The sequence below is a fragment of the Lodderomyces elongisporus genome, chromosome 1 (assembly GCF_030384665.1).
Source record: "Lodderomyces elongisporus chromosome 1, complete sequence".
Taxonomy (NCBI): domain Eukaryota; kingdom Fungi; phylum Ascomycota; class Pichiomycetes; order Serinales; family Debaryomycetaceae; genus Lodderomyces; species Lodderomyces elongisporus.
In genome coordinates, this window is record NC_083673.1 from 2,426,268 (window position 1) to 2,452,738 (window position 26,471).

At 35.9% G+C, this 26,471-nt stretch overlaps 9 protein-coding genes across 9 annotated transcripts; 6 read left to right on the forward strand and 3 right to left on the reverse strand. All coding sequences in view use genetic code 12, as the record gives it.

Moving 5' to 3' along the window:
* Positions 1–1,262: 1,262 nt before the first annotated feature.
* Positions 1,263–2,147, forward strand: PVL30_000869 (uncharacterized protein; the record flags this gene model as incomplete). The annotated part of the gene is made up of 1 exon (XM_001528331.1): positions 1,263–2,147. The coding sequence occupies one exon, from the start codon at positions 1,263–1,265 to the stop codon at positions 2,145–2,147; it is 885 nt and encodes a 294-aa protein (XP_001528381.1).
* Positions 2,148–3,834: 1,687 nt separating this feature from the next.
* GIN4 (serine/threonine-protein kinase gin4) lies at positions 3,835–8,001 on the forward strand (the record flags this gene model as incomplete). The annotated part of the gene is made up of 1 exon (XM_001528332.1): positions 3,835–8,001. The coding sequence occupies one exon, from the start codon at positions 3,835–3,837 to the stop codon at positions 7,999–8,001; it is 4,167 nt and encodes a 1,388-aa protein (XP_001528382.2).
* A 981-nt stretch (positions 8,002–8,982) lies between these two features.
* On the reverse strand, positions 8,983–9,837 carry NEP1 (18S rRNA pseudouridine methyltransferase; the record flags this gene model as incomplete). Its single annotated transcript, XM_001528333.1, has 1 exon — positions 8,983–9,837. One exon carries the CDS (start codon positions 9,835–9,837, stop codon positions 8,983–8,985), a length of 855 nt encoding a protein of 284 aa, XP_001528383.2.
* An 829-nt stretch (positions 9,838–10,666) lies between these two features.
* LCD1 (lethal, checkpoint-defective, DNA damage sensitive protein) lies at positions 10,667–13,009 on the forward strand (the record flags this gene model as incomplete). The annotated part of the gene is made up of 1 exon (XM_001528334.1): positions 10,667–13,009. One exon carries the CDS (start codon positions 10,667–10,669, stop codon positions 13,007–13,009), a length of 2,343 nt encoding a protein of 780 aa, XP_001528384.2.
* A 374-nt stretch (positions 13,010–13,383) lies between these two features.
* RPL37 (60S ribosomal protein L37) lies at positions 13,384–14,145 on the reverse strand (the record flags this gene model as incomplete). Its single annotated transcript, XM_061119191.1, has 2 exons — positions 13,384–13,655; positions 14,139–14,145. The coding sequence occupies 2 exons, from the start codon at positions 14,143–14,145 to the stop codon at positions 13,384–13,386; spliced, it is 279 nt and encodes a 92-aa protein (XP_060975174.1).
* A 676-nt stretch (positions 14,146–14,821) lies between these two features.
* TOS4 (target of SBF) lies at positions 14,822–16,810 on the forward strand (the record flags this gene model as incomplete). Its single annotated transcript, XM_001528336.1, has 1 exon — positions 14,822–16,810. One exon carries the CDS (start codon positions 14,822–14,824, stop codon positions 16,808–16,810), a length of 1,989 nt encoding a protein of 662 aa, XP_001528386.2.
* A 332-nt stretch (positions 16,811–17,142) lies between these two features.
* Positions 17,143–19,122, reverse strand: PRM1 (plasma membrane fusion protein prm1; the record flags this gene model as incomplete). Its single annotated transcript, XM_001528337.1, has 1 exon — positions 17,143–19,122. The coding sequence occupies one exon, from the start codon at positions 19,120–19,122 to the stop codon at positions 17,143–17,145; it is 1,980 nt and encodes a 659-aa protein (XP_001528387.2).
* Positions 19,123–20,091: 969 nt separating this feature from the next.
* Positions 20,092–20,529, forward strand: SMT3 (SUMO protein smt3; the record flags this gene model as incomplete). The annotated part of the gene is made up of 1 exon (XM_061119192.1): positions 20,092–20,529. The coding sequence occupies one exon, from the start codon at positions 20,092–20,094 to the stop codon at positions 20,527–20,529; it is 438 nt and encodes a 145-aa protein (XP_060975175.1).
* Positions 20,530–23,885: 3,356 nt separating this feature from the next.
* Positions 23,886–24,273, forward strand: PVL30_000877 (uncharacterized protein; the record flags this gene model as incomplete). The annotated part of the gene is made up of 2 exons (XM_061119193.1): positions 23,886–23,916; positions 24,080–24,273. 2 exons carry the CDS (start codon positions 23,886–23,888, stop codon positions 24,271–24,273), a joined length of 225 nt encoding a protein of 74 aa, XP_060975176.1.
* Positions 24,274–26,471: the final 2,198 nt, after the last annotated feature.

Here is a 26,471-nt window from a genome sequence, read left to right on the forward strand (position 1 = left end):
ACAAAGCAAAGCAAAGCAAACTGAAGCAAAACAAAACTACTAAATTCTGGATCAAATGAATTCGATTGGTTTTTTGCGTGAACTTCCTGGAATTTAAATTCAAAGAATATCACCTTTGGGATTGTTTGACGTGATTATTTCCAAGTTGTGCACAGAACCAAGTTTCAATAAGCATATATCACGCTGATTATCGTTTGCAACACTTTCGACAAAAATTCATGTCGCATTAAGATTTCTATGCTCGATGTGAATAAAGTAGCCCTTTTTTGTACTGTTCAAAGTATCAGTCCTTTTAAATTTGGTAAACAAGAGGAAATTTATTGCAAGGAGTGGTTGCTTTGGTGGATTCCTAAACTTATGAATCTTGAGTTACTAATCAATGTGGCTTGGGATATTGTATTACAACACAGCTCGAACTTTGTGATACAAACTACATTAAAAGAGCAAAGAAACTGCTTTATTAAATGATGATGATGATGATGATGAGGATAATGACAATCATCATTACCATGATTGTATGCTGCTTTCTTTTTCGTCACGTCTCGTGACCTGTGTAAAAAATATTACTAAGATGTCTGATGTTTTACCTATCTTGGTAAGATGTTTAGTTGCTACGCCATGTTGTGGATTATGTACTCACATGGCCATTGGCCAAAGTCTAAGCCGAGTTAGATGTGGGAGTAAAAGTGGAAGCGGAAGTGGAAGCGGAAGTGGAATTGAAGGTTAACGATTAGTAAGCTGTAACAACAATACATTTTGGTGTAATTTTTCTTTGTTTTCTTATTCTTTTTTTTTTTGCTTTTGGCAATAAAGTATTGTTTTTCCATGTAGTGAGATTTGCTGACAAATTTGTGCATTTGCTTACATAAACAGTCCAATTTTTCGGTTGCGTGAGCTTTGCAACAATCTGGAAAATGTAGAGTAAAGGATGCCATTTCATTGTTACAAACATCTACAGATTACCTAATCAAATATACTAATGTAATTGGAATAGCAATACAATTTGACAACCATTATTAGCGATGCTTTTGGTGATATCAACATTGGTTTCGAAAAGAGTATAAATATCACACCTTTTCCTTCCTTTGACATTCATGTTTGGGTAAATCTCAATTTTTTTTTTTCAACAGCATTAATCTTAGCAAATCTTCATATACATTTCCTAAGGTTTTGAATCAAACAAGAACAGTTGCTACTACTACTGCTACTACTACCACCACCACTACTAAAGCTACTTAAACTCCCATAACTACTACTTAAAAATGTCCAAGGTTTCCATTGCAGTTATTGGTCTTCACGGTTTCATTGGTGAACATGTTTTGGCCGCTATCAACTCTGGTAAATTTGACGAAAAGATCCAGTTTCCAGTTAAAGCTGTGACTCGTAAAGTTGATGCCAAGTCCACCGACAAGATCCAGTATGTTCATGCACCTGAACTTTTGGATCCCAAACTTGCTACCGAGCTCAAGGGTGTTGATGTGCTTGTTGAGTTGACTACTCCAACACCCGAGATCTTTAAAAATATTGAAAAATTGATTGAGCGCGTGAATCCCAAGTTGTTTATTCCTTCGCAATTTGGTACTGATCTTTTGCAGCTTGGCACTTATGCAAGTGGATTTCTTGATTTCAAAACAGAACATTCAGTGAATGTTCGTAAGTTAGGAGTCAAAGTTGTTGACATTATTACTTCATTGTGGGCTACACCTGGGGCATACTTGTATGATTGGGTTGGTGCCGTTGGTATCACCGAGGAAGGAATCAATGTGATTGGTGATATTAATCAAAAGTTCAACATCTGTAAGTTGGAGGATGTTGGGAATGTTGTATTGGCCGTGGCTACTTTTCAACAGGTTGCCAATTTGCCGGATGTCCTTCATATTGCTAGTGATACCGTTACCGTGAAGAATATCATTGATAGGTACAGTGTGTCCAAGAATAAGGACTTGAAGGTGATTAGTGAGATCAGCGCTGAGCAAGGTAGAAAAATACTCAATGACAAGTTAAAAGCTGGTTTTAAAGAAGATGATTTTTACTTTTATTTGCAAGCTATTGTTGCTCAAGGGTTGGACAAAGGTTTGTACTTTAGCAAATTGGACAATGAATTGCTCAATCCAAACGAATCATTATGGAAATGGGGTAAATTCTAGAAAATCAGAGAAAAAATTAAAGAAAAATTAAAGAAAAATTAAAGAATAAATAAAAAAAATTATAGAAAAAAGAGAGTGTGTGTGAATGTGAAAGTTATTTACCAACATAGTGATTTAGCCGAAAAGTTTGCCTTGACTTTTGATAGATTGGGAGATATATATATAGAGCTTCTTAGAGTCTTTGAATAAACAAACACATGGTGTCAGCTAGTAGGCAATCTAAATTGTAGTCTTAACTTTACTGTGGAAAGAGAAGGAGAAGAAGAAAAGAATTTTTTTTTTCTCTTTTTCTTTCTATTTCTTTTTCTGAGCTTAGTAGCACAGGATAAATTAGCTTACGTGGAGGGTCCTGTTGTCATATGCTAGGTTGCAAGGCTTCGTCAAATGCTGAAGAAGGTGATACAATGTGGTACAAGGTGGTACATACATAAATGTATGCACTTACTACAGCCATTCCTATTACCCTCATCCTATTCTTTGTGTGTTGTTTATCTTTACTACTCTTTTTGTTGTTAATATATATATATATATTGGTTTCTTTTTGCTAGCTAAAACTGACGATTTTATCTACTGTTTTGTCAATGATATAGTACTTATGGTATAATGGGAGTTTTTCAATTATGTTTCCTAATGGGGATATATTATTGATGTTTAGAGAAGATACCTCTACCAGTATTTTCTTTTTCTTTTTTTTTTTTCTCAATTCTTTATGTCTTTGCAGTCTGCCGAAGAACAGAACCAAAAAAAAATAAAAAAAAATAAAAAAAAATAAAACGAAAGGGGTTAAAACGCGTCTTGTTCTGGAATTGGCAGAGACGAAATAAAAAATTAAAATAAAAAAAATGGAAGAGGAAGAGGAAGAGGAAGAGGAAGAAGAAGAGGAAGAAGAAGAGGAAGAAGAAGAGGAAGAGAATTGGACTTTGGCTGAAAACATTCTGCGCGTCTGAAATTTTTCTTTGTTTTTTTTTACGTTTTTTTGGGTGGGTGGGTGCTTGGTTGTTGTTTTGAAGGTGAAAGATTCATAATGTTAGGGGGAAACTCGCAGTAGTGTACCTCATGTAAAAACACAGCATTAGGGAGACTGTATATATATATATATTTAATATTTATATTTATTATTATTAAAGTTATTATTATTGTTATTGTTATTTGAATTAGAATTAAATTTTTTTTTTTTTTTACAACAAATTCAAAAATTTATTTCTAAAACAACCAAACCGAAACTATATAGACCACAATCTTTTACACGAAGTAGAGTTGACCAGCACCAAAAATAAAGAAAGAAATAGCCAGGTTTCCTTATAGAAAGAAAGAAGGATAGAACGGAAGAACGAAAGAAAGAAACTCTTTTCTTTTTTTAATCCTACTTACAAACCACATTTGAAACAGTATCAACATTGATCAGATTCAATTCATTCATTCATTCATTCATTCATTTATTCATTCTTCTTTTATCTGTTTAGCCAATTTAATAACCTTTAGTAACACAAGCAGAGTCAACTATACAAACAACAGCCACGCTCAAATCCCAAACTTTACAACACTTAAAAAGTATTTTGCCTGAACTACTTTTTTTGTCTCGAATTTTTTTTTAAAATCTTTTCTTTTCTCTTTTCTCTTTTGATTCCTCCACTTTCCCGTTAATTTATTCAACACCACTTTCATTTAACTACCAATCTTAAATACAATGTCACACTCAAGGCTGGTCTCGATAGGATCATCCGTTGCATCGATCTCCAACCACAACCACCCGCAAAAAATAGGACCCTGGAAGTTGGGCAAGACATTGGGCAGAGGTGCAACTGGAAGAGTGCTTTTAGCGACACACCAATCAACGGGCCAGAAAGCTGCTGTCAAGGTTGTATCGAAATCAGAATTACAGGAAGAAGATGGAACTATAGGTTACAATAATAACAATAACAAAGACAACAATGCGAATGGCAAGGATAATGAAAAGGAAGAAGGGTTGCCATATGGCATAGAGAGAGAAATCATCATTATGAAATTACTAAATCATCCCAATGTATTGAGACTATACGATGTCTGGGAGACTTCTAAAGCTCTATACCTTGTGCTAGAGTATGTCGAAGGCGGAGAGTTATTTGATTTATTGGTAGAACGGGGTGCTTTACAAGAAGCAGAAGCAATCAAATATTTCCGTCAAATCATCTTGGGAACTGCATACTGTCACGCATTGGGAATATGTCACAGAGACTTAAAACCAGAAAACTTGTTACTCAATGCACAATTGAATGTCAAATTGGCTGACTTTGGAATGGCAGCCTTGGAAAGCAATGACAAATTACTTGAAACTTCATGCGGATCTCCACACTATGCAGCACCAGAAATTGTTAGCGGCTTGAAATACCACGGCGCTGCTTCTGATGTTTGGTCTTGTGGTGTGATCTTGTTTGCCCTCCTCACAGGTCGTTTACCCTTTGACGATGAAAATATCCGAAATTTATTGCTCAAGGTTCAAGCAGGAAACTTTGAAATGCCCCTGGACGAGATCAGCTACGATGCCCAGGACTTAATAGCCAAGATGTTGGAAGTGGACCCCACACGAAGAATTAGTACCGATAAAATACTCAAGCACCCATTATTGACCAAGTACCCCATACCCAACGAGGACTTGATCAGTGAAAAGTCATTGCCACATCCCGAAACTGCGTACAAGTCTCTTGGATCAACAAAAAACATTGATAAACAAATATTATCGAATCTTTCCATATTATGGGCAGACCGAAGCGAACAGGAAATTATAGATGCGTTGCTCAGACATGGACCTAACCCAGAAAAGACTTTTTACGCCTTGTTGATGAGGTACAAACACACTAGTGACGACACACTGTCAAAACCCAAAAGATCTACAAGTTTCAACAACAAGAATAGTGCAATGACTAGAAGCAGCTCAATCGGCAAATCCACCACTCCAATGAGAAAACGTGCAAGTCAAATAAGTGTTTCTCGTCCCACATCATTTCAGTATAAAAATGGTTCTCTTCCTCCTCCTCCTCCACCACCGCCCCTTTCATCAACTGGAGCTTATCAATACAATAACCATAATCATATGAATAATAGTGGAAGCAATAGAAACAACCGATTATCTGCAGCTTCTTCAGCACACACATCGCCAAGAAAGTCACCTAGAAAGAGGAGATCCTATGCAAGATCTCCTAGTAATTCACCTTACAAATCTAAACCGCTCAGAATGCAAGATAATCCAGCAATTTCCGCAAACCCTAGGAACATATACAACGAGATTATCAGTGCTCAAAGTTCACAATCAATCCCGCCTTCATTGCCCTCAAAAGATTCTTATAATTTAGGTTATCAACAGCAGCAACAACAACAGTCCTCTTCTTTACCTCGGGTTGAAGAGAATCCCATTGTTGATGAATCACCAAACCTTCTTCAACCCGCCAAATTGTCTCCTTCAAAACGGTCTTCTGTTATTTCCAAACCAACCAAAAGACAATCGAAACGAAAATCACTTCGTATGTCAATGACTAAAGGGTTGGTGAGAAATTCAGTCACCATGAAGCTATTGTCTACGTATGCAAAGTTGGCTGGTGAAGATGATTGGGAATACATGGATAAGCAGACAAAGAGAACCTCGGCAACTTTTGCAGCCTTGTGTGACAAGATTTTCAATCAAGAAGATTACAACGAAGACGAGGAAAATTTGGTTGATCCTGAAGAACTCGAGGCTAGGGAATATGAGAGATTAATGGAAATTGAGAGGAGGAAACACGAAGCTGAATTGAAAGCCCGTAAAGAACTTGAAAAGAAGAAAAAGAGGCAGAATAGAAGGTCTCTACTTAGTTCAAAGAAATTAAGTATCATTGTAAAGGATGATAATGATCCAAACAACAGTGAACAAGACTTGATTCAAACAGAGCTGGGTATTAAACAACCAAAACGTCAGTCTAAACATATGGGAGCTTTGCGAGCCTTGTCGGAAGGCGATGGTGCTCAATCGGATGAACTTACTGTTGAAGATATGGAGAGACTCAAAAGGAGATCAGCTAGTCAACCAGTGCCGAAAAGAAAACAAACACCAATCTTGACAAGGCGGCCCGTATCAAGATTGGATCCTTTGTGGCAAGCCCATCACAATGAAGAGATTGAAAAGGCTCAAGACGCTTTAGAGCAGGAATGGAGGGAATCGAAAAAGAAGGAAGAGATTCAAAAGCGCAAAAAGATCAATAGGGAATCAATGATCTCTGTGATGGATGACATTTTGGAAGAAGATAATGCTGCAGAAAATAAGCTCGAAAGGCGAACAACACGGGATACTTATTACGAGAAGGATGTCGATTACGAACTACCAGAACCCAACGTTGAGCATTCTAACTTGACTGATGACTATATGACTGAAATCCGCAAGTCTAGACTTCTTAATAGTCAAATGAATTTGAAAAAGATTGCAAATGGAGAAGAAGGCACTGGCTCTGGCACTGGCTCTGGCATTGCGGGAGATGGAAAAACAGCTGCTGAGGCTGAGCCCAAGACCTTGATTGGAAATGTTAGAATCCCCACGGTAACTAGAAAGTCGAGAAACTTTACCAACTCCAACAAGCGCTTATCGGTATTATCACTTTACTCAACAAAAGCTTCATATCGTGACTTGAATTCTATCATTGATGCTCATAATCCAGAGGAAGATCTTGCAAAGATGCCTACGATGCGCACTAGTTTTGCCGATAGATTAGACAAAGCAGGTCAAGTGGAAAAGTATGGTGAGGATGCTGATATTGATGTTGTCGATGCAGGTGCTGATGCAGACGACCATTCCGTAATGGACTTTGACGAGCATTTGGCAAATAAGAGATACTCTTACTATGATGCCAACAAGAGAGCCTCGCGTGCTTCGACGACCAAAAGATATGACAAATCTGCAAGACCAACTTCCAAAGTACCTGCATTACCTACGGAAGAACATGATGAGACTTTTGCTAGTAGAAGTGATGACGCGCGCAAATACAACAATCACAAATCAATTTTGACAGATGACTCAAGTGTTACCGATGACGTCTTTGACAAGATTAAGTTGCCTGATGGAAAATCAACAAAGTCCTCAATTGATGCATTGGCCAATGGTACATCAAACACCGGCCACAAGAATCCAAAGCCTCAGCAAAAGAATGCAAGATCATCAATTCCGGAAACTGAGACACATCATCCACGACTTGCTGAACAAAACAAAGATGCAAATTCTAGACCGATGTCGAAAGTAAGGGATTCGAAGGCTCAAAATAATTTACCGCCAGCTCCTCCTCCTCATACGGCGCAATCAAAGAAGCCATTGGATGATAAAACAAACAACTATGACGACTCAACACAAAAGAGTAAAAAAGGCTCCTTTTTCAGAAAGTTATCGTGGGGTACTAAAACACAAACAGCAAATAAACAAGCATCTTCGGGGAACAATGGACAATTACCTACGCCGACAGAGTCGGATGAAGAAAAACCCATGTCAGCTTTCCGTCGTTGGTTTTCGACATCCTCGTCGTCTGCGGCGTCAGCGGAAGCGGAAATACGCAAATTCAGCACCATTTTACCTAAAGATGAAATGACCTCGGCGTTGTTTGCCTTATTAAAATCATGGTCCAATTTTGGTCTTAAAGACTTGAAAAATGATCAGTACAGCTCTACCATTACTGGTGCAATCTCTAAATACAACTCATTTGATTTAAAGAGCTGTAAGTTTAGAATCAGAATTGCATCGAAAAGTCTGAACCAAAAGTCGGAGATTATATGTGTTAGAGTTAAGGGTTCGAAAGTTACTACTGACACACTTTTTGGTGAGATTGAAAAAGTGTTATATAAGGAAGGTGTAATGGATGTTTAAGAAGATGAAAGAAAAAAAGAGCCAATAAAAGAAAGACAAAAATATTAAACAAACACGTGGAAGGAAGAACATGACACAGTTTGTATTTATTTGTTTTTTTTTTGTTAAAAAAATTGAAGTTAAAGAAGAATGATATTTGTTGAGGATAATTTGATAGAGATTTAAGTATACCACCTGTAAAATTTAAGATTTTTTTTATTGAAAGAAAATGCATGAAGTGTTGTATTTTTTGACTTCATCGACATAAAAATTTGTAGTGCAATTTGCATTTTCCCAGCAATACTTTTTCGTAGTCTCTTTTTCTTGACTTTCACAGCAAAGTGTTGAGAGTTGATAATTGTTTTCAAAACATTTGGTTCACAAACTTGATGAATGTTTGTTTGTTTCATTACTAGAGTCGAAAAAAATAAAACGGAACGGTTACTTTCCACTTGAGTTTGAATCGATAAATTTCTATAAATTAGATCTTGCTTATTTTCTAAAACTAAATTTTCTTTTTTTTTTCTTTTTTTATCTCAGACAAAATGAGCTTTCTTTATGATTGAATCCTCTTGTCCAATTGGATATATCAACTTTCTCCAAACTGAATCAAACGACAATAAGTTCTCAAAGGTGTAGACTTGTCGGCCACAAAAAATTCAGAACTGGTTGCAAATCAACGAGAATGTCAAAAGATCAACAGCTGAAAAGAGATACCGAAGCGACACAAAAAGGAAATGAATATTTCTTTAAATTATCATTATTCTTTTTGTTCTCTCCAGCAATTTTTTTTCATTATCCATTTTTTTTTTGTTTCCTTTTTGGGTGGAAATGAAGGCATATACTGTGTCTTTGACTACTGGAGAAGCACATCATTATACTATTGTTTAGATAATGATGAAAATATTGACAAAGCTACAACTACAAGTATGAAAACAAATGATGGTATGTATACAGATTGAGTGATTTAATACTAGGGTTTATTGTTCTTAAAATCGTTATTTAGTAGATACCCCAAACGTCTTCACATCCGTGACAGAACTTGGAACAAGCAACAGATGCTGACAATGGATAATCCGATAAACCGATCTTCTCATCAACGTATTCGTCAGCAAAGTTATCCTTACCTCTAGCCATAGCACCAACAAAAACACAAATACTTTCATCCTCGTCTAATGTCGTCACGTAATCTTGAACTTTTCTGAGTTTTGCATCGAATGACAAAGTGACCTTTCTACATTTGGTAGGTAGGTGGTCTGTTATTGGATTCTTGATCACCTTCAACAACACTTCCTTGGAATTCTCTGACCTGATGTTCAACTTGTGTAACAATTGAACCATTAAACCTGAAAATCTCTTAAACGTTCTTGGAATCCTCACACTGGGATTAACCTCAATTAATACACCTCTCGCTGTTTGAATGTACACTTGTAATTTTCCAGCCTTATTGATTGGAGAGTCCAATAAGGTCAATAAACATTGATGTGTGATATCTGGACGGGCTTCGGCAATGTCTCTGCCCATCTTCCTCAATAATCCTTGGTGATCATCACAATTTAATAATGCATACCTATCACCCCCTGGTCCTCCACTTGTATTCATTTTGTATGTTTCCAAACATGCTTGTGAAAGCACAACAATCAATCTCTGCGTTGTCTTGTCTCTAGACGTGAGTGGTGTAGGTTGTACGGGAATGAGTGAAGCTGGAGGCACCGAGGTGGATGATGATGATGATGGTGGTATTGTTTTGTTAGATTGTGGAGCTGAGTTTTTAGTAGCCTTCTCTTCAGATTGTGCAGTGGCTGTACTATTCAGCACCTCTTCTTTCTTGGAATTCTTAACGTTAGATTCAGTCATTATACAATATGTGGATAACTATGGACGTGGTATATAAAGAAATTAATTATTCCAAGTTTATGTGTTTATTGCATCTCTGAAATTTAAATTTTTTTTTTTTTGTTTTTTTCGACTCTCGTTTTCTTGTCAGAGCCCCGTTTATTTTTTCACTCAGCTATGTATCTTGCTTGAGACCCTTTTAAACAGGATTAAATTTAAGAAAAATAGATAAAATAGAATTAGGGACCAATTTGATAAAAAAAAGAAGAAGAAAAAACAAAAGACGAAAAGACGAAAATACTTAAAGAGGTTGAACTAGAACTTATTGCAGTATTAAATTGAAACTCGGATTCAAATTGGTATTTATCTGCCTATCTCTTTCTCTATATATATATGTTAAATCATAATTTGTTTCAAAAACTGTTGAGGAATGTTAAATTTTACAATATTTCCAATATATACCAGGGGAATAATACTTTCTTAGTTACCAATTACCATCAGTAGAGGTCTGACAATTACCACCTTTATAATAATCCTTCTCTTTCCCACAAAAAAGAAAAAAAAATAGACAAGAAGCAAGAACATGAGTTGCATCCGTTCAGGCATTGTAATTTTGACTCTTGATCGTTTGATTGTATTAGCTAATATCCAACATTTTCGAGCATATTGCTAATATGGCTGCTAAAGAAATCAGGATGAATTCCACGCGCGTCTTTTTATGTTCACATCTATCACCACATTACAGGTACTACTTCTACCATTCTTACTACTCACAACCACCCCTCACCCGCAAACTTGATATCAATTTACTCGAGTTGATGGTTAAGTAGAGATGCGATAGCCAGTTAAAATGTCAAGCACAGATAGCGACTTTGCAGATGACGATGAAAATGATGAAGTTTTGCAAGCTTTTTTATCTGGACGGACACAGCTTCCATATGCAAACAACAATACCCCAGCCACCATCATTAACACTAAAACAACAACTTTACCAACAAATTTAGCATCAGTATCAGAATCAGAATCAGTATCGACTGCGGCTGCGGCTGCAGTGCATGAAACAGGGGCCGAAGGAAGGGAAGCGGGAAGGGAAAACGAAAGGGAGAGGAGAATTGGAATGGGAACAACATTTAATACGATACCTGTGCCACTCACGTCGCAAATATTACAGAGTCCACTTGATGAACAAATACAAGCCAAATTATTCCAAGCAGATGGCGAAATTGCAACTTTACAAGCACAACTTTTACAGCTCCAGAACCAAAAACGAGACGAATTGAATGACTTGCGACAAGCATATGAAGCGTTGAAAAAAAGCAAAGACGCCGAGACTGAAGCACTCAAAGAAGCTGTTCACAAGTTGGAGGATGACCGTAAATTCTTGAAAAATGAACTTATTACTTCAAATGCGTTGAAAAAGAGGAAAATCGTCTTGACCCAAGAGGATGGACTATTAGCGACAATGGGAACCACAAACGGAAATACAACAGTGAATGCTTCGGGGATGGCGGAAACACCACCAACATCCGTGGCGACAGACGTCGAAGTGATTAGGGAGAAGGTGGTGCAAAAAATAGTAAGAGTGGAGAATGACACAGTGGTTTTTATCGATCATCTACGCAAATATATTATGCTTGGTACCAACCGATCATCATTTAGCTTCCTCAATAAGATCTGCTTTGATTCTGATTTGGACTTTAACTTTGAGACCATGAGCAAGACTCAGATTAAAAAACAGCAAGCAATATCACCTGTGTTACTAGATGCTATAATGAACTTGCGAGAAAACCGTCTAGACGATATGATTGACAAGGTTAACACTTTATTAATGAACATCATTGAAAAATCCATACAGAACGATCTCATATTACCGGTTCCTTTTTTGGTTTCACTTATGCACTGCTCATTAACATTCAAATCAGCAGCTGTCACGGAAAGATTGATCAAGAAACTTGTTGTTTGGCTTTCAGACTTTGCTGCAAAATACGTTTATTTACTTAGTCCCGATTTAGAAGAAGAGTCAAGGATTGGAATTCATAGCGAAAAGCCGCTGCAAGTCACAGCATTGGAAAAGTTTTTACTAATACAATTAGTGGATACCTTGGAGAAAGTTGTTATTTTGGCGTCTGGTTTTGGTGCTAAATTTCTTACATCGGTTTGGAAAATTAGTCTGATGGTTTCTTTAGTCAATACCCTTTTACCTCAAAACACGGAACGTTTTAAATCGATTGCGCAAATAAATACTGTCACCAGTATTGTGGGATTGACTGCATCTTCAGTTGCCGAGGAGGGTTTTACTTTCAACTCGGTCAAAACTGAGACTAGTATTGTATCTGCGCTAATCAAAGTCCTTACTTTTGATCTACTGGTGAAGAACGGATTCCACTTTTATGGTTTGAATCGTATATTGGGCAACAACTCTGACATGCAGAAAATTGAATTGGCTGTACCACGTGAACACGATCGCTTGAATAATTATCTTGTTACTATTCCACCACCAATCCATTTAAACCTGTTTTCACAAGATCCACAGACTTTTGGGTTTTCTCATGAAAAGTATGAAACGCATCTACTACATCTACGTATACAAGTGGCACATTTATTCCTAACATGGATAATTACAAAGCAATCTGTAAGTATGTTGCGTGATCGAGATCATTTCAAGTCATTATTCCGTGTTATCGGTATTCACCAAAGTTATGTAGCAAATAATGTACGTTCAAAGCATGTTGGACTCCGGATTCAATTGATTGCACTACTTGTCAAAGTGATAAACTATATAACCCAAGATCTTCATGAGGCAAGTGATTTGATTTACAGTGAAACTATGTATGAAATGTTTGTTGTGTTGCTGCGAATTGCCTTTGGTGCTGACTCGTTATCAAGCGACGCATTCAAATTATTAGTCAAGATCAGATCAAGAGGTTTGTCCAAATTGACTGTCTTTAATGAATGGTGTGAAATGCGAGCTCGAGAAGTTAATCATGTGGGGCTGCTACAGAAAGATATTTCGGGCCGGTCTCTTGCAACCATTGAAAGCGATTATGCTAATGGGTTAGAGTTTCCATATGAAGCTGAAACCGTTGAACTAGCAAGAGATATCCTCAATCGATTCGTGAACCATGAAGAAGCAGATAACTTGTACTTTAACATGAACCCCGAATATGACGATATAGAGATGAAGAGTCAATAGAGCTTTAATGAAAAGTAAGAAAGAAAATAAGGAACAAAAGAACAAAAAAAAGGGGGAAAAAAAAAGAAAAAGAAAAAGAAAACAACAAAGGATCAAATAGCACATCTACGAAATAAAAAGCCATTACATTAATGTACAATGTATATTTTTCAGTCTTTTCTATTGTAAAACTTCAAAATACAACAAAACTGGTTGAAACTCAAATTTGGGTTTATTGTTATTCTCTCTCTTTCTCTCTGTCATTATTCATCACGTCGTTTCCCGTCATCAATGAATTGATGATGTCAAAGACTAATGAATCCAAATATGAATGAAAGTTGCAAACGTATGTAGATTCCGTTTATGCTTCAATGAAAAATAATAATTCCCCTAGCTTAAGCAGATGCTTCAGCTTTTTGTGGTTTAGCAACACCGGTTTGGAAGTTGTTCTTGAATCTTCTTGAAACGTGCTTCAAGTAAGCCATTCTACCGGTACCGGTTGTTCTTCTTCTCTTAGCTTTCAAAGCCCAGTTGTGTGATCTCATTTTAGCAGCTGGGTATCCACATGATGAACAAGTCTTTTTTTGGACGTGGAATGAACGACGACCACATCTGTTACATAAAGTGTGTGACTTGTTGTGTCTTTTACCTAATGATGGTGTACCTTCTATACAAACGGCGTTAGTAAACTATCCTTGAAAAAAAAAATCATCAACAAATCAAAGTCCCATGTCATGATAAAGGAGACTGCCACCCAATTTTATCCACATCTGTCCTGTAAAGACTCTTTCTTGCTTCCTTTCCATAGTAATAATTATATGAATATTGCTTTCTTGTAAAAGCATTAATTGCTCATGATCGTCATACACATTGGACAGGTTCACTCTGATAATACACCTCTAATTGTTCTCTTTTCTCATTCTTGATTCTCAAGGACCTCATTAATGTTTATAATGATCCCTATTTGCTTTAATTTATCCTCTCCATTATTGCATACAATCCTTTGAGTCCTTTCCATCTCCGACTTCATCTCATATTTAGTCAAAGTCTGACAAATCATGACACATTGGATATGTTTCTCCTGTACCAATGACACTTGAATGACTTCGATTCCGTATTCTCCGTTGATATCTATATGATCTTTACATACTACCCATGGTTGCTTATTATGTGATGTGATGTGATAGATTGGTGTGCTAAGAGTGAAAATTCTCTTTCCTTAATTTTTTTTTCCCGCCTATACAAAGAAAATTGTGAGAATATTGGTTAGTGTGTGTGTGTGTGTCTGTGTGTGAGTAAGTGAGAGTAAGTGTGATCACACTGTCGGGATTGTTGAGATTGCGACAATTTTTTTTGTTTACAGAGCAAAGCAATTATGTAATACTCTTCTATAAACCTGCGTAATATATTATCTAATCATTTTTTCTATGCAAAACTCTCGCGAAAATATTGAGCACGTGCGCCATGTTTTAAATTAGGGCTAAGGCCTTAAAGCTGCGGCTCACATTCTATGGTAATCAAATTAACCCATATTGCAGACAAACTATAAAACACTAAAGACGCGGTCACCTACATAGAAGAAATATAATTATTAAAATAAATAAATAAATTAAAATAAAAGAATTGGCGGTTTCTCATATATGGCTGCAAAAAGGTAAACAACGCGACTTGTTATGGGAAATCAAAACACGGTGTGGGTGAACAAGTACACCGTAGCTACTATTACCTTCTCCCTAACCTGTCCACTCGAACTCACTTATCTACACTTGAGAGTAAGAGAATTACCATTCCAATCCACTATCAATCCTCTTGCCTCTGGTCAGCCAAGGATCAATGTCTCACCACACAAACTATCAATTCCCTCCATCCTCACCTTTACATGAATCGTCAGTGGCTGCCGCTGCTCATGACGATACTGAATCGGTAAAGTCAAAGGACCCATTTGCATTTGGCGCGTTTACTACATCAAGTAGCAAATTTGAACCACTTGGTCAGCCCGGTCTGTTTGGTCAGTTGGGTAAATTTGGTCAATTTGGTCAATTTGGTCAGCAACGCTTGGCTCGTGAGGAGTATCCAACCCCGAATCCATCTTCGTCCTTATTCCGCTCATCCTCACCAGTTAAAGCTCATGACCCATTGATTGAAAATCAAAAATCAGTACAGATAATACTTCCTACTGCAAGTAAAAGAACCGAAAAAGAAGCTAATACCATCTACAATTATCCTTCTAAAGTCGATATTGTCAACAACTCAACTACCAATAAACAAAGAAAGGTTACCATCAATAAGGATTTTAACTTGTTGAAATCCGAAAAGTCGGTTTTGAGAATCCCATTTAAATCAGATATAAGTAAATTCTCGATTGGTCGATCATCACGTAAATGTGAGTTCCCTATTGATGAAAAGGATACTCATATTTCTCGAGCACATCTTAATATCGAATATACTGCTAACAGTGTCACAATCGAATGCTTGGGATTAAATGGAGTTGGTTTAGTTATACCAAAACCTTGCTATATACACAACGCCGAGGAAAGTAATCGGTACAAAGTCGAAGTGAATACTAAGCAAAAACCTTTGGATGTGTCAAAGATTCAAAGCCCTTGGGTGGAGTCAGACGAAAACCATACGGAATTTCATGTTCACAAGGGAGAGGTTGTGACAATGCCAAGATTGGAGAATATCATGTTGGAAATATCCAAACAAGTCATTTTGTTGAACCCTGTGGATATCGATGAGTGCTTGACCGAGGAGGACGAAGAATTGACAGATGATGAAGAACTCGTTTTGATGCACAAGTCGAACTTGATTAATAAGCAAAACGTGCCAGGCACATCAAATACAATGACTGACAAGACAACACCATTGAGTAAGACAATGTTGAGCAGTTCATTGCCAAATACACCATGTAAACCAAAAGCATCTACAATTGAAATTAACGTCGAGGGAAATGAAGGTGAATCCGTTGATGACAGTTACGAAACACCAAGTAAAGAACATATCGTAAAAATAAAGCAACCCAAACCCTTATCTACTACTACTGTTGCGTTATCGTCATCATCGCCATCTTCTTCTTCTTCTGCTGCTGCTGCTGCTTCTTCTTCAACAACAACAACAACAAAGAAGGAACCGTTAGCAGATGGCTTGTCCACAAAGACATCATCAGCTCAATTTTCAATCTTCTATGATCAGTCACATGAGCTTCCTCGTCCATCGTCTGCTGCAAGTCGAAACTCATTGACAGATATCACAAACAGGAGAGCTGTTTCAGAAGAGCCCCCATCGAAGGTTTTGAAACAAAATCTTATCGATGGTAAGTCTAACGCTTTCTCGTCGAGCCATAATAATTACAATAACAATCGTACTCAACCTTCCAAACATTCTCAAGATGAAAAGCCTCATTTTGAGAAAAGAAAAAAATCCAAGACACAAACTCCGCCATTATTCGACGATTCTGTGCTCCAGCTCGAAAACATCTCTGAGATCAACAATATCTTAATAAACCATCTTGCATTTTCCAGATTGAGCTCAACCCCGGCCTCGTTTCTCAACACAATCAGCGCCGTGACTTCTAAATTATCATTGATGCAAGTGCGGTCGGTTTTGAACAATATCAAATGTGTTGGAGTTATTTACAGGAAAGGTAAAGATGCAGCTGGTAAACCATTGGAGGAAGAGTATTACTACATGCCGGAAAATGACGATGACCAAAGTAGAACACAATTGGTTGCAAACTTGAAAGGCCATGGAGGATTAAGATCGTGTAGAAGAACCCATAAACAATATTATTGGAAAAAACCTGCTCCAATCAAGAAAACATAAAGAGGTTTTCTTTTCCAAAAAGAAAAGAAGGAAAAAAAGGGAAAAAAAGAAAAAGCAAAAAGAAAAATTTGTGGGAACAAAATAAACAATGATAAGAGAAGATAGAAATAAGAAAACTAAAATATTTTTATTAGAAAAATAAAAAGAAAATGAAACAAACAAACAAATGAAATAAATGAAAGAGAAATATAACGAATGTGGTGGAATTTGAGCTTGAATTGATTTTATTGAAAATAATGGAATTAATATATAAAAAAAAATGTATAAATAAGATAAGATAGTTATCTAGTGTCTAAGTACTAATCATACAGTAGAGGTTTTAAATATTAGAATTATATGTGAAGTGGATACTCTATTCTGCCAGGGGTAGAAGTCGGTGGGTAAAAAGAAGACAAAGTATCTGAACTTCTATCAAACCTCGGCTTTGAAATTGGGAATTGGTATAACTGGCGTTCCTTTTCTGTCAATGAATGCGGACTTCCAATCTGCAGTGGTGTTACTCGTCGCATTAGTATGACTTTATTATCAGTATAATTATCACAACCTTCAGCATCACCTGTACCACCGGCACCACCAGCACCACCAGCACCACTCGCATTGATGCCTTGCCGAGCCAGCAAAATCATCAACCCAATAATTAACTGAAGTGCCCAAACAGCAAGGAAAATCAAACTAATTAAAAGTTCCAAATGCACCGAATTTCGATACAAATCCAAAATTGGTTTGAAATTCTCCATCAAGTTCTGTGGTTGCAAAAATGAAATATTTTGTAATTCTCTCAGAATCTCTGAAGGGACCTCTGGAATATCAATCTTGACATTTTCAGCTAGCCAATTACAACCTGCTTCTATCTTTTCTAATTTTCGTCCAATTGTGCAATACACAACTGTATTAACAGCACTGGCAATGATGGACTCACCAAAGATGGAATGAACGGCAGAATCAAGATTGTCCACGAATTCTGCTATTGTGTTGTTGACTTTTGTTGAGGTATCTATAATGTCACCAAAAAGTTCATCATTTATACTGCTTTGTGTGGTATTTATGTAGTTGTTCATCGATCTGATATAGCTCGATGCCATTTCAAAGTTTTCATTTGAGTTGTTCATGGTTGAGATCTCGTCATCGACTGCTTGTTGTACAAAATAAATCATTAACAACTGCAAAACAGCCGATATGATTCCAATAATTCCAAAAGCAAACACAATACCAGCCATCTTGCTAGACATATAACTGATGACCCATATAACACGTTCATTTACGCTAATGCCAAACCTTTTGATCATGGTGTACAAAAGGGCATTATCATAGATATTATGTTCGTTTCTATAACCGACTTCACTATCAGCCACGTCACCTTCATTAATAAATTCAGATAAACGTTTCCACCTGCGGAGCTCAATATAGAATGCATAAGCCAATGAACATGCAATAATTATTGCCAATACTATTAAGAACCACTTGCTAACATTTTCCACCACTTTGATCAACACAGTTTGCGAATCCTGAACTCTATTTACAGTTTGCAAACATGCATCTCTAATCTGAATTGGTTGCAATGAAGAATTGTCATACCGGTTGATTTCCAACTTTATTGCATCGAGTTTGTTAATGACCAAATTGAATGGAGAATTAACTAGTGATTGTGTTTCATTATTTAAGTTTTCCAACTCATTCATGCTAAAGTTCCGTGCATTTTGAATATCCATTAAAACTGTACTCGGAATTGATATTTTGTCCTTTAAATTGCCCAAGGAAAGATTTATTCTGTCTCTGTATAAATCAGCATCGGATGTAGAAGCACTTCCAGTGAAAAAAGTCCTTATTGCATTAAACCCAGTGACAAGATCATTGATAAAATTCGATAGACCACGGAGACCATCTTCAATCTCGTCTGCTGCTGCCACAACGGTGACGTTAACTGCTTGAATAATAGACTCGCTTGCATCAAATGCAAACTCTGTAGTACCCACCACCACAGCGGTGAGCAAACACACATATGTACCTAAAAGCAAATCAATAAAGAAAGATGTGAGTTCCCTAATTGTTTTTAAAATCAATACAACAAATACAATTCCTGAATATTGCAACTTGTCAATATTCTTCAAAATAGCATCGTGGACTCCGTTTAGGATGTGTTGTAAATTATCGTCATTGCATGTTGCGTCATTTATTATCTGTTTCGATATGGCGTCAATAAGCGACTCTTTTAATAATATTAACTTGACAACCACAAGCACCAACAAAATTGTGTACTGGTTCAAATACACTTGACTAAGGATTTCTGGTAGATCAAGGTAATTTCGTAGCATAATCGTTGGAATGCTATTGGGTTTTTTTGTTGTCTTTTTGGAGTAAAGAGCAAAAGAGGGTGCTGCAAAACAAGCGGTATTGGTATTCAGCTCATGATCAGGCAATTAGATCAACATTATGGACCACAAATATATATATATATATATACGTATACATATACGTATGTATATGGTTATGTTTTTAAGTGATATAAAAAGTAAACTGTATTTCTTTTTCAAAGGGTACCTAGTTTTGAAACAGAGTTGAAACCCTGATTAAAAAGAAATGTTTGGTTGTGTTTCTGTGTGTAGTAATAATAATAATAATAATAATTATTATTATTATTTAGATTATACATCTGTTAGTTTGACCAATAAATGAACCAAAAAAAAAAAACAGAGAACAAAAAAAAGTCCTGTTTCTATTCCTTTTTGCACCATTTGGTAGTACTTTCCCAATGGACTATGGTATATCCTTGTTTAGTCTTGGCTCAAATGTTCTGGTTTGCATCTTGAATTATAAGTTTTTATTTAAAATCTTTGCAATTGAAGTGATTAAGTTGCACTCGACTATATATCTCAATTATATATATATATTTTTTTTCAATATCTTGTATATGTTTATGTTTTTTTATGTTTTGCATTTCACAAAGTGTGTGTCTTTTTTTTTGGGTGGCAAGGTAGCGGACTCTTTCAACTATTTGGGATTGACAGATGCTGCCGCACGTAGATTGCGTTCTACAATGACGGAAACCAAAACTCTCAGTTTTTATACAAACTTGTTAATTTCGCTCTCTTGCCACATCTTGCCATATCTTTGAAGAATAAGAAGAAGAAAAAGAAGAAGAATAAGAAGAAGAAGTCAGAACATCAGTTATAATTTTTACTTTGCAAAGAAGGAAACAGTAAAAGAAATTAAACGAAACGAAACGTAACGAAACGTAACATCAATACAAACTTTATACTGAAATAATCAACGAGAGATCAAACATGTCCGAATCAGTCGAGCCCCAAGATACAGCATATGGCCAGCAATCGCCGGTATTACCAGGTGGAAGCGGTCTGCAATTGCAAAACGAAGCCAATCAGGAGAATAACGGCGGTGATGCTGTACCCGGAGTTGAAGCCGGTGCAGGCGATGGTGCAGGCGCAGGAGAAGCTGTGAAGCAGGAAGATGAAAGACCAAAACACATTAATTTAAAAGTTACGGATGGTTCTTCTGAGATTTTCTTCAAGATCAAAGACAATACGCCAATGAAGAAGCTTATTGATGCTTTCTGCAAGAGACAAGGTAAGAGTTCGGATACTTTGAGGTTCTTCATCAATGGTGTGAGAGTTAAGGAGACAGACACCCCTCAGTCTTTGGATTTGGATGATGGTGATGTGATAGAGGCACATCGTGCGCAAACCGGTGGTGCTAGCTTTTGAAATTATAAAGCGAGTAGAATTGGTGCAAAGTTTATAGTTGTTGTAAGGGTTGGAAGCTAAATTTTTTTTTTTCGTCGACAAGTAATTAAAGTCTAATATTTTGTTATTGCAACAACATCTGTAATATTACGAAAGCTCTAGAAAAGGCAACAGATAAAAACTTGTAAATTCTGGGAGAAAATAAATTTAAAAATTAATTCAATCAATGCTAAAAAAAGGTGGATGAAGAGAGGAGATTGGGTGGGGAGGGGAAGGAAGGAGGGTGGGTGGGAATTATCGGCAAAGACAAAAAGACAACAAGTTGAAAATGGAAGTTTACTTGCATTGTAGAAGCACGTATTTATAGGTTTATATCTATGTTGAATTCCTGTTTGTATAGTTATCTTTAGCTTCCATTTAATAGCCAAAAAGAAAAAAAAAAGATAACGTCTACACCATTAAGATTAGATTTGGACTTTAGAACCATTTAAGAATATGAGATTGATGTTGGTAAACTTGATGTTGGAAGAAACAGATGATTGTTGAATGGGATTGCAGTCACAAGTCTATTGTCTCTCTCTCTTTTTTTATGTCCAAGAAAAGAGATGAAAAGGAATCAAAGAGAAACAAAAACAAAAACAAAACAAAATGAACATAAGTAATTGATGTTGATAAAAAGTAAGTGACAAATGTGTCTAGAATGCATAATTAACTCTATGGAATTGTTATCCAAAATATTGTTCATAACAATGTTGAAGAAAAGATTATATGTTAAAGAAAAGGACCATAACAATTAGTACATATCCATTGTGTTTTGTTGTTTTTTTTTTGTTTTTCCTCTCTATTTCTGATTCTTAAAGGATGAAGACGACTACTCAAGAGTTTTCTATCTCCACTAATTTCTCTTAGATGTTTCCCTAAATAGATTCAATCAGTTTAGTATTTGTTTGTTTCTTCTAGAGTCAGTATTGATGTTGATACTATACTAGGATAATAGTAATACTTGTACTAGTAGAATATGTGTTGCAAATTGTGTAGGCATAATAGGGCTTTACGTTGAACTTCCAGTCAAGCTTTTGCATAATACCATGCTATGATAATATTGGTGTATCCTAAGAGTTACTTGAAGGTTCTTTTTTTTTTGAAAGAAAGAGTGGGATGGGAGTAGGGTAAGGGGGGATGGAGTTGCAAGTATTGGCAGTTCCAGTGCATTACGAATGGTGTGATTTGATGCACCCGATCAGTACTTACTTTTCTATTTTGGCAAAAAAAGAGAGAGAGAGGGAGAGTAAGGTAATGAAATGGAATGTTAAATTGTTATATTGTTAATTTGATGCTGTTGTTGCAACAATTATGATTGTCTACAGATTATAATACGCTTCAGTATCAATCGGCACAAACAAACAAAAGTATACACCTGACACCACCATTTATCCCCCCCCCCCTAATACACACAAATACAAAACCTCCTTTTCTCTTCTTTTGTCCCCACACCCATACTTACGTTTTTCAAGTGTAAGAGAATCTGGAAATTGAAAAGTCAAATCAAAAGAAGAAAGAGACAGAGAAAAATAAAAAGGGATATACCAGATCGTGTCAGATCGGGAGTTATTTCATGAAACAAGGAAGGAGATAAAGCTTTCGGTTGATAACGTGTGTGAAGATTGGGTGTATGTAGACATCAGACCATCCGGATAAAAGGATCTGTATTTACTTTTTACTTTTTATTTTTTATTTGTTTATTTTCTCTTTTCCGTTTCATGCAGATTCGTACAAAGACGGTAGAGATTTCAATTTTAACACCCAAAAAAAAAGATAAAGGAGCATTTTTAACTTGGGCGCCAATGCAACTAGAGGTTGAGTTTGAAAGTTACTAAAGTTGTTATAATAGTAGTTCCAACTCTAGCTGTAGGTGTATACTTGCTACTGCAATGATGTTTCGAAAGTCGTATCCGGAGATTAATGTCCATCTAGATAATAATGATATTGATAATAATAATAATGATAATGTTGATGATGTTTATAAACTTGTAATAATAATAAATTCAAACATTATCTCATACATTATTGCCTTGTTCTTGTTCTTGCTTTTGTTTATATTTGTGCTTTTTTTTTTTATGAAATCTTTATACATAGTTTTCTGTTGTGATGGGAAATAAGAATTTATATTTTGTTTCACCTGTCCCTTTCCCATGCCCATGCCCATATCCATATCCATGCAACCCTCCCCCCTCTATCTCTCTTGTTGACTACAAGTCATTCCTTTACCCATTGTACTGTTTCCATGACATTGGGTTGAGAGCCAAATAATAATTTTGTTGTACTCTCCTTTCATTCCCCGTCTTGTTCCACTACTTTATTTACTCTTTGGTTCATCTTCTGGTAATAAGTTAAATAAGAAATAAAAGGGTAAATTGAAGAGTAAAATAGACAAATGAATGAATGAAAGGATTCAAAAAGGTGTAGATGGGTTTGCAGAATAATCTGTTACTCGAATATACTCTTTCTTTTTTTGTTTATTTCCTTACAAAAGCTATATCATGGGTATCAAGGTTTCAAAAAAAAAAGCTAGAAAGTACAACAATAATAGAAAAATAGAGTAGAATAAAATAATAGAAAAATATCTATAATGTCGTCCTTTTTTCTTCAATTGATGGAGGTAATTATTTTATTGTTTCCGAGCTTCACAGTACTTTTTATTTCTATTTTTACTTCTATTATTTTACTTTGGATTTTTAGGTGACTTTGGTTCTTTTGTAATCATTTATCTCTTATCTTTCTTCCGAGGCCCCTATCTTTCATCGTTATTAGAACCACCGGTAAGAATAATAATAATAACAACAATAATAATAGTGGTAGTACGAGCACTACTGCTGCTGACACTAGCACAATACCGGCAGAATAGACACATAGGTTTTTTACAATAATAACGCCATGTACATGGGTTTTGTTTGTAAACTCTGTACATATTATTCTTGGTAAATGTAGCATAATGTGAAATTCGGAAATCAATAGAGACTAATGTGAAGTTGATAAAGAGTGTTGATAAAGAGATTAAGAGATAATAGCAAAAAAAAAATAAGAATACAAAATACACATAAGAATAAGAATAATAAAATAGTAAAGAAAACAAAAAAAAAATAACAAAGAAGGGATCCTCTCACAAAGCTTTCAAAGAATATATAAAGGAGCAGATGCCTTACTTTTTATTTGCAAAACCAACCAAGTACTTTTTTTTATCCTTCTACTCCTATCCACTATTTATCTTTTCCATTACATTATCAAATTTTCAAACAAAGTATAAATAAAATATACTAAAACAACATACAATTTTACAATTTTACAATTTGAATAACTTATAACTATAACAGAATATCATGTGCAGAACAGAAATTTGCGGAATTTGTCGTATGTATATTTGCAATTGCAACTTTGTCTCTTTTCATTACTTATTTGGACCTTTGATGCAACTTACTTTAATTGCATCTTCAAGGCTGGACTACTTTGCTTTTTGTTTTTGTTTGGATGTGTTGTACTAACAGTTTTGCCTTTTTTCCCCTCATTGATTTAGAACACAAGTCTTGGACAGGATGTGGCAAACATGTGAGTGAGGTTATGGATATCACACCGAAGGATATTTGGTGCACATGCGAACCGTTGGATGCTGAGGAAGCTGTATTTGTCGAAGGACATGGCTCTTACCCACCAAAGGCTGGTCAAGGTTTTAGGAGAGGAAGTTCTATTAGTCCAGTTCAATCAAAATAGAAAGATGAACTGAAAGACGGGAAGGAGTATTTTTTTGGAGATTTTTTTGGAAATTTTTTTGGAGAAGCAGCAGTGATGAGGCTAGAATGCGGAGATACATTTATAATGACTTTCAGTTCTCTCTCGATAGTTTTTGTTTATTTATTTATTTATTTTTTTTTTTACATTTGATTTAAGAAAAATTCTAGTAAATACTTGATAGCGTTTAGCAAATAATGGTTGGTAAGGATTGACAATATATAGTTTTGAATTAAAAATAAAGATTTATAAAGTTTTTGAAAAATCATGAAAAGCACTGATTTGTAATTTGTTTTACACCTTGTTTATCTTATACCGATTGTAGTGAAGAAGGAGAGAAGTGTGGTTTTTTTTTTTTTTTCAAAATTTTTTACCCCGGATTTTTTTCCGAGTTTGTCGCGAAACAAAAAAAAAAACAAAAAAAAAAAATAAAAAATAAAGTTTGTGCTCGGGGGGGGGGGGGGGGGTGGAGGGCAGTAGGGTAAAGCGAGGAAGCGGGGGAAGATATAAAAAAAATTCGAGGGGAGGGAGGGGGAAGAATTAGTTGAACTCCTTGGTTCCTCCTACCGAAAGAGAAAGAGAAAAACAAAATACAAAAAAGATCATTTCCTTAAAGTTTTTCAAAGTACTTGCAAATTCTCAATACTACACTTGAGTAACATTTGAATCAGGTTTAGATTTCAAAGATTTTCATAGTTTCGTGATTCTGCTGATTTTTTTGTTTTCTTTACTATCAAAAAAAAAAAGGTGGCAAGATGAAAAGTTAGCCAACCTATTCTTTTTTTTTTCTGTTTTTTTGGTAGCACACGACTGCTCGCATCGTCAGAAGAAATAAAAAAATAAAAAAATAAAATAAAATAAAAAAATAAAAATATAAAAAAGGAATAAAAAAACTGATGATAATTTTTTTTTTTCGCATCACGCCTTAAACGAACAATCAGGCAATTTGAGAAGTAAATGGACATGAATATGGAATGGGAGGGAGGCAAGATATGAATGGCTACAAAGTCAAATGAAGTCAAATGAAGAGACTACAAATATGTGGGGAGACTTTATACTTTTAGTTCTTTGCTCTTCAATTACTCGAGGAGATTACTCTTTCGCTGCTCTTTCATCTCTCTTCCCCCCCTCCCCACTTGCTCTTTCCCCCGCCCCCCTTTCTTTCTTTTAGTTTGTTTTTCTTCCTTCCTTATTATTAATTTTTTTATTTTTTTTTTTGAAAAAAAAACAAAGTCTTTTCAATACTCATTATCCTCGCCATTCCTTGATTTTTAAACTAACGTGACCTACAAGCAATCTGCAGCAACCCATGATTACAATATTGATGGTGGGAGGCGAAGGGGGGAGGAGGTATAGGGAAAGATGATGGAGATGATGTTGTGTAAGTTGGGTATTAGGGTCACTATAGAAATATAATTTTATCTTAAGCATACATATTCTTATTATTCTCTCTTCAATTTAGTTGAAATTCATTCAAATACAACACTGATAAACACTCTTATTACCTTATGGATTTTATATTTTCTTCAACAAGAGCCCTGGCTTTTCCTAAATAAAGGCTTACTTGTTATAAACTGTCTGCATTTTTAGGGAGGGAGTAGAAATGGGTAGTTGATGGGGAAAAAAAACAATTTGGTAGCGTAGACGGAGAGAGAGAAAGAGAGAAAAAAAAGTTGGAGGAGCACGCCGTCCGTATGCGGCTGAGCAAAAATGTAAGTAGAGCCAGATTGTTCATTCTAACCTCTTCGCCCATCCCCCACACACACACACAACCTACAACCCACAATTCTCAATTCACAATTCACAACACACAGTGTCACCACTACTACAAATCAAAATATATATATATATCATGATCAAAATCTTGAATTTTCAGAAAGGTTGTAGAAAGAGAGAGAGAGTCTACCTCTTAAACTCTTGAGTCAACTTTTGGTTTAATCGGCATTCTCTAGTGCTTCCTCCTTGGTAGCTTCAAACCGGACTTATTCTTCCCCATCCATAACTTGCTTTTCTTTTTCTGCCTCTTTTTTTTTGGGGTATTTTCAGATATGGGAGGTGGGGTAGGGTGAGCCAAGTAGAGTAAAACTTACTAGGTTGCAAACGTATTCTGAGGTTTATTTATGGGAACGAATAAAATTACAAGAGACAGGAAGAAACGGGAAAAAGGTTCAACTGTAGAC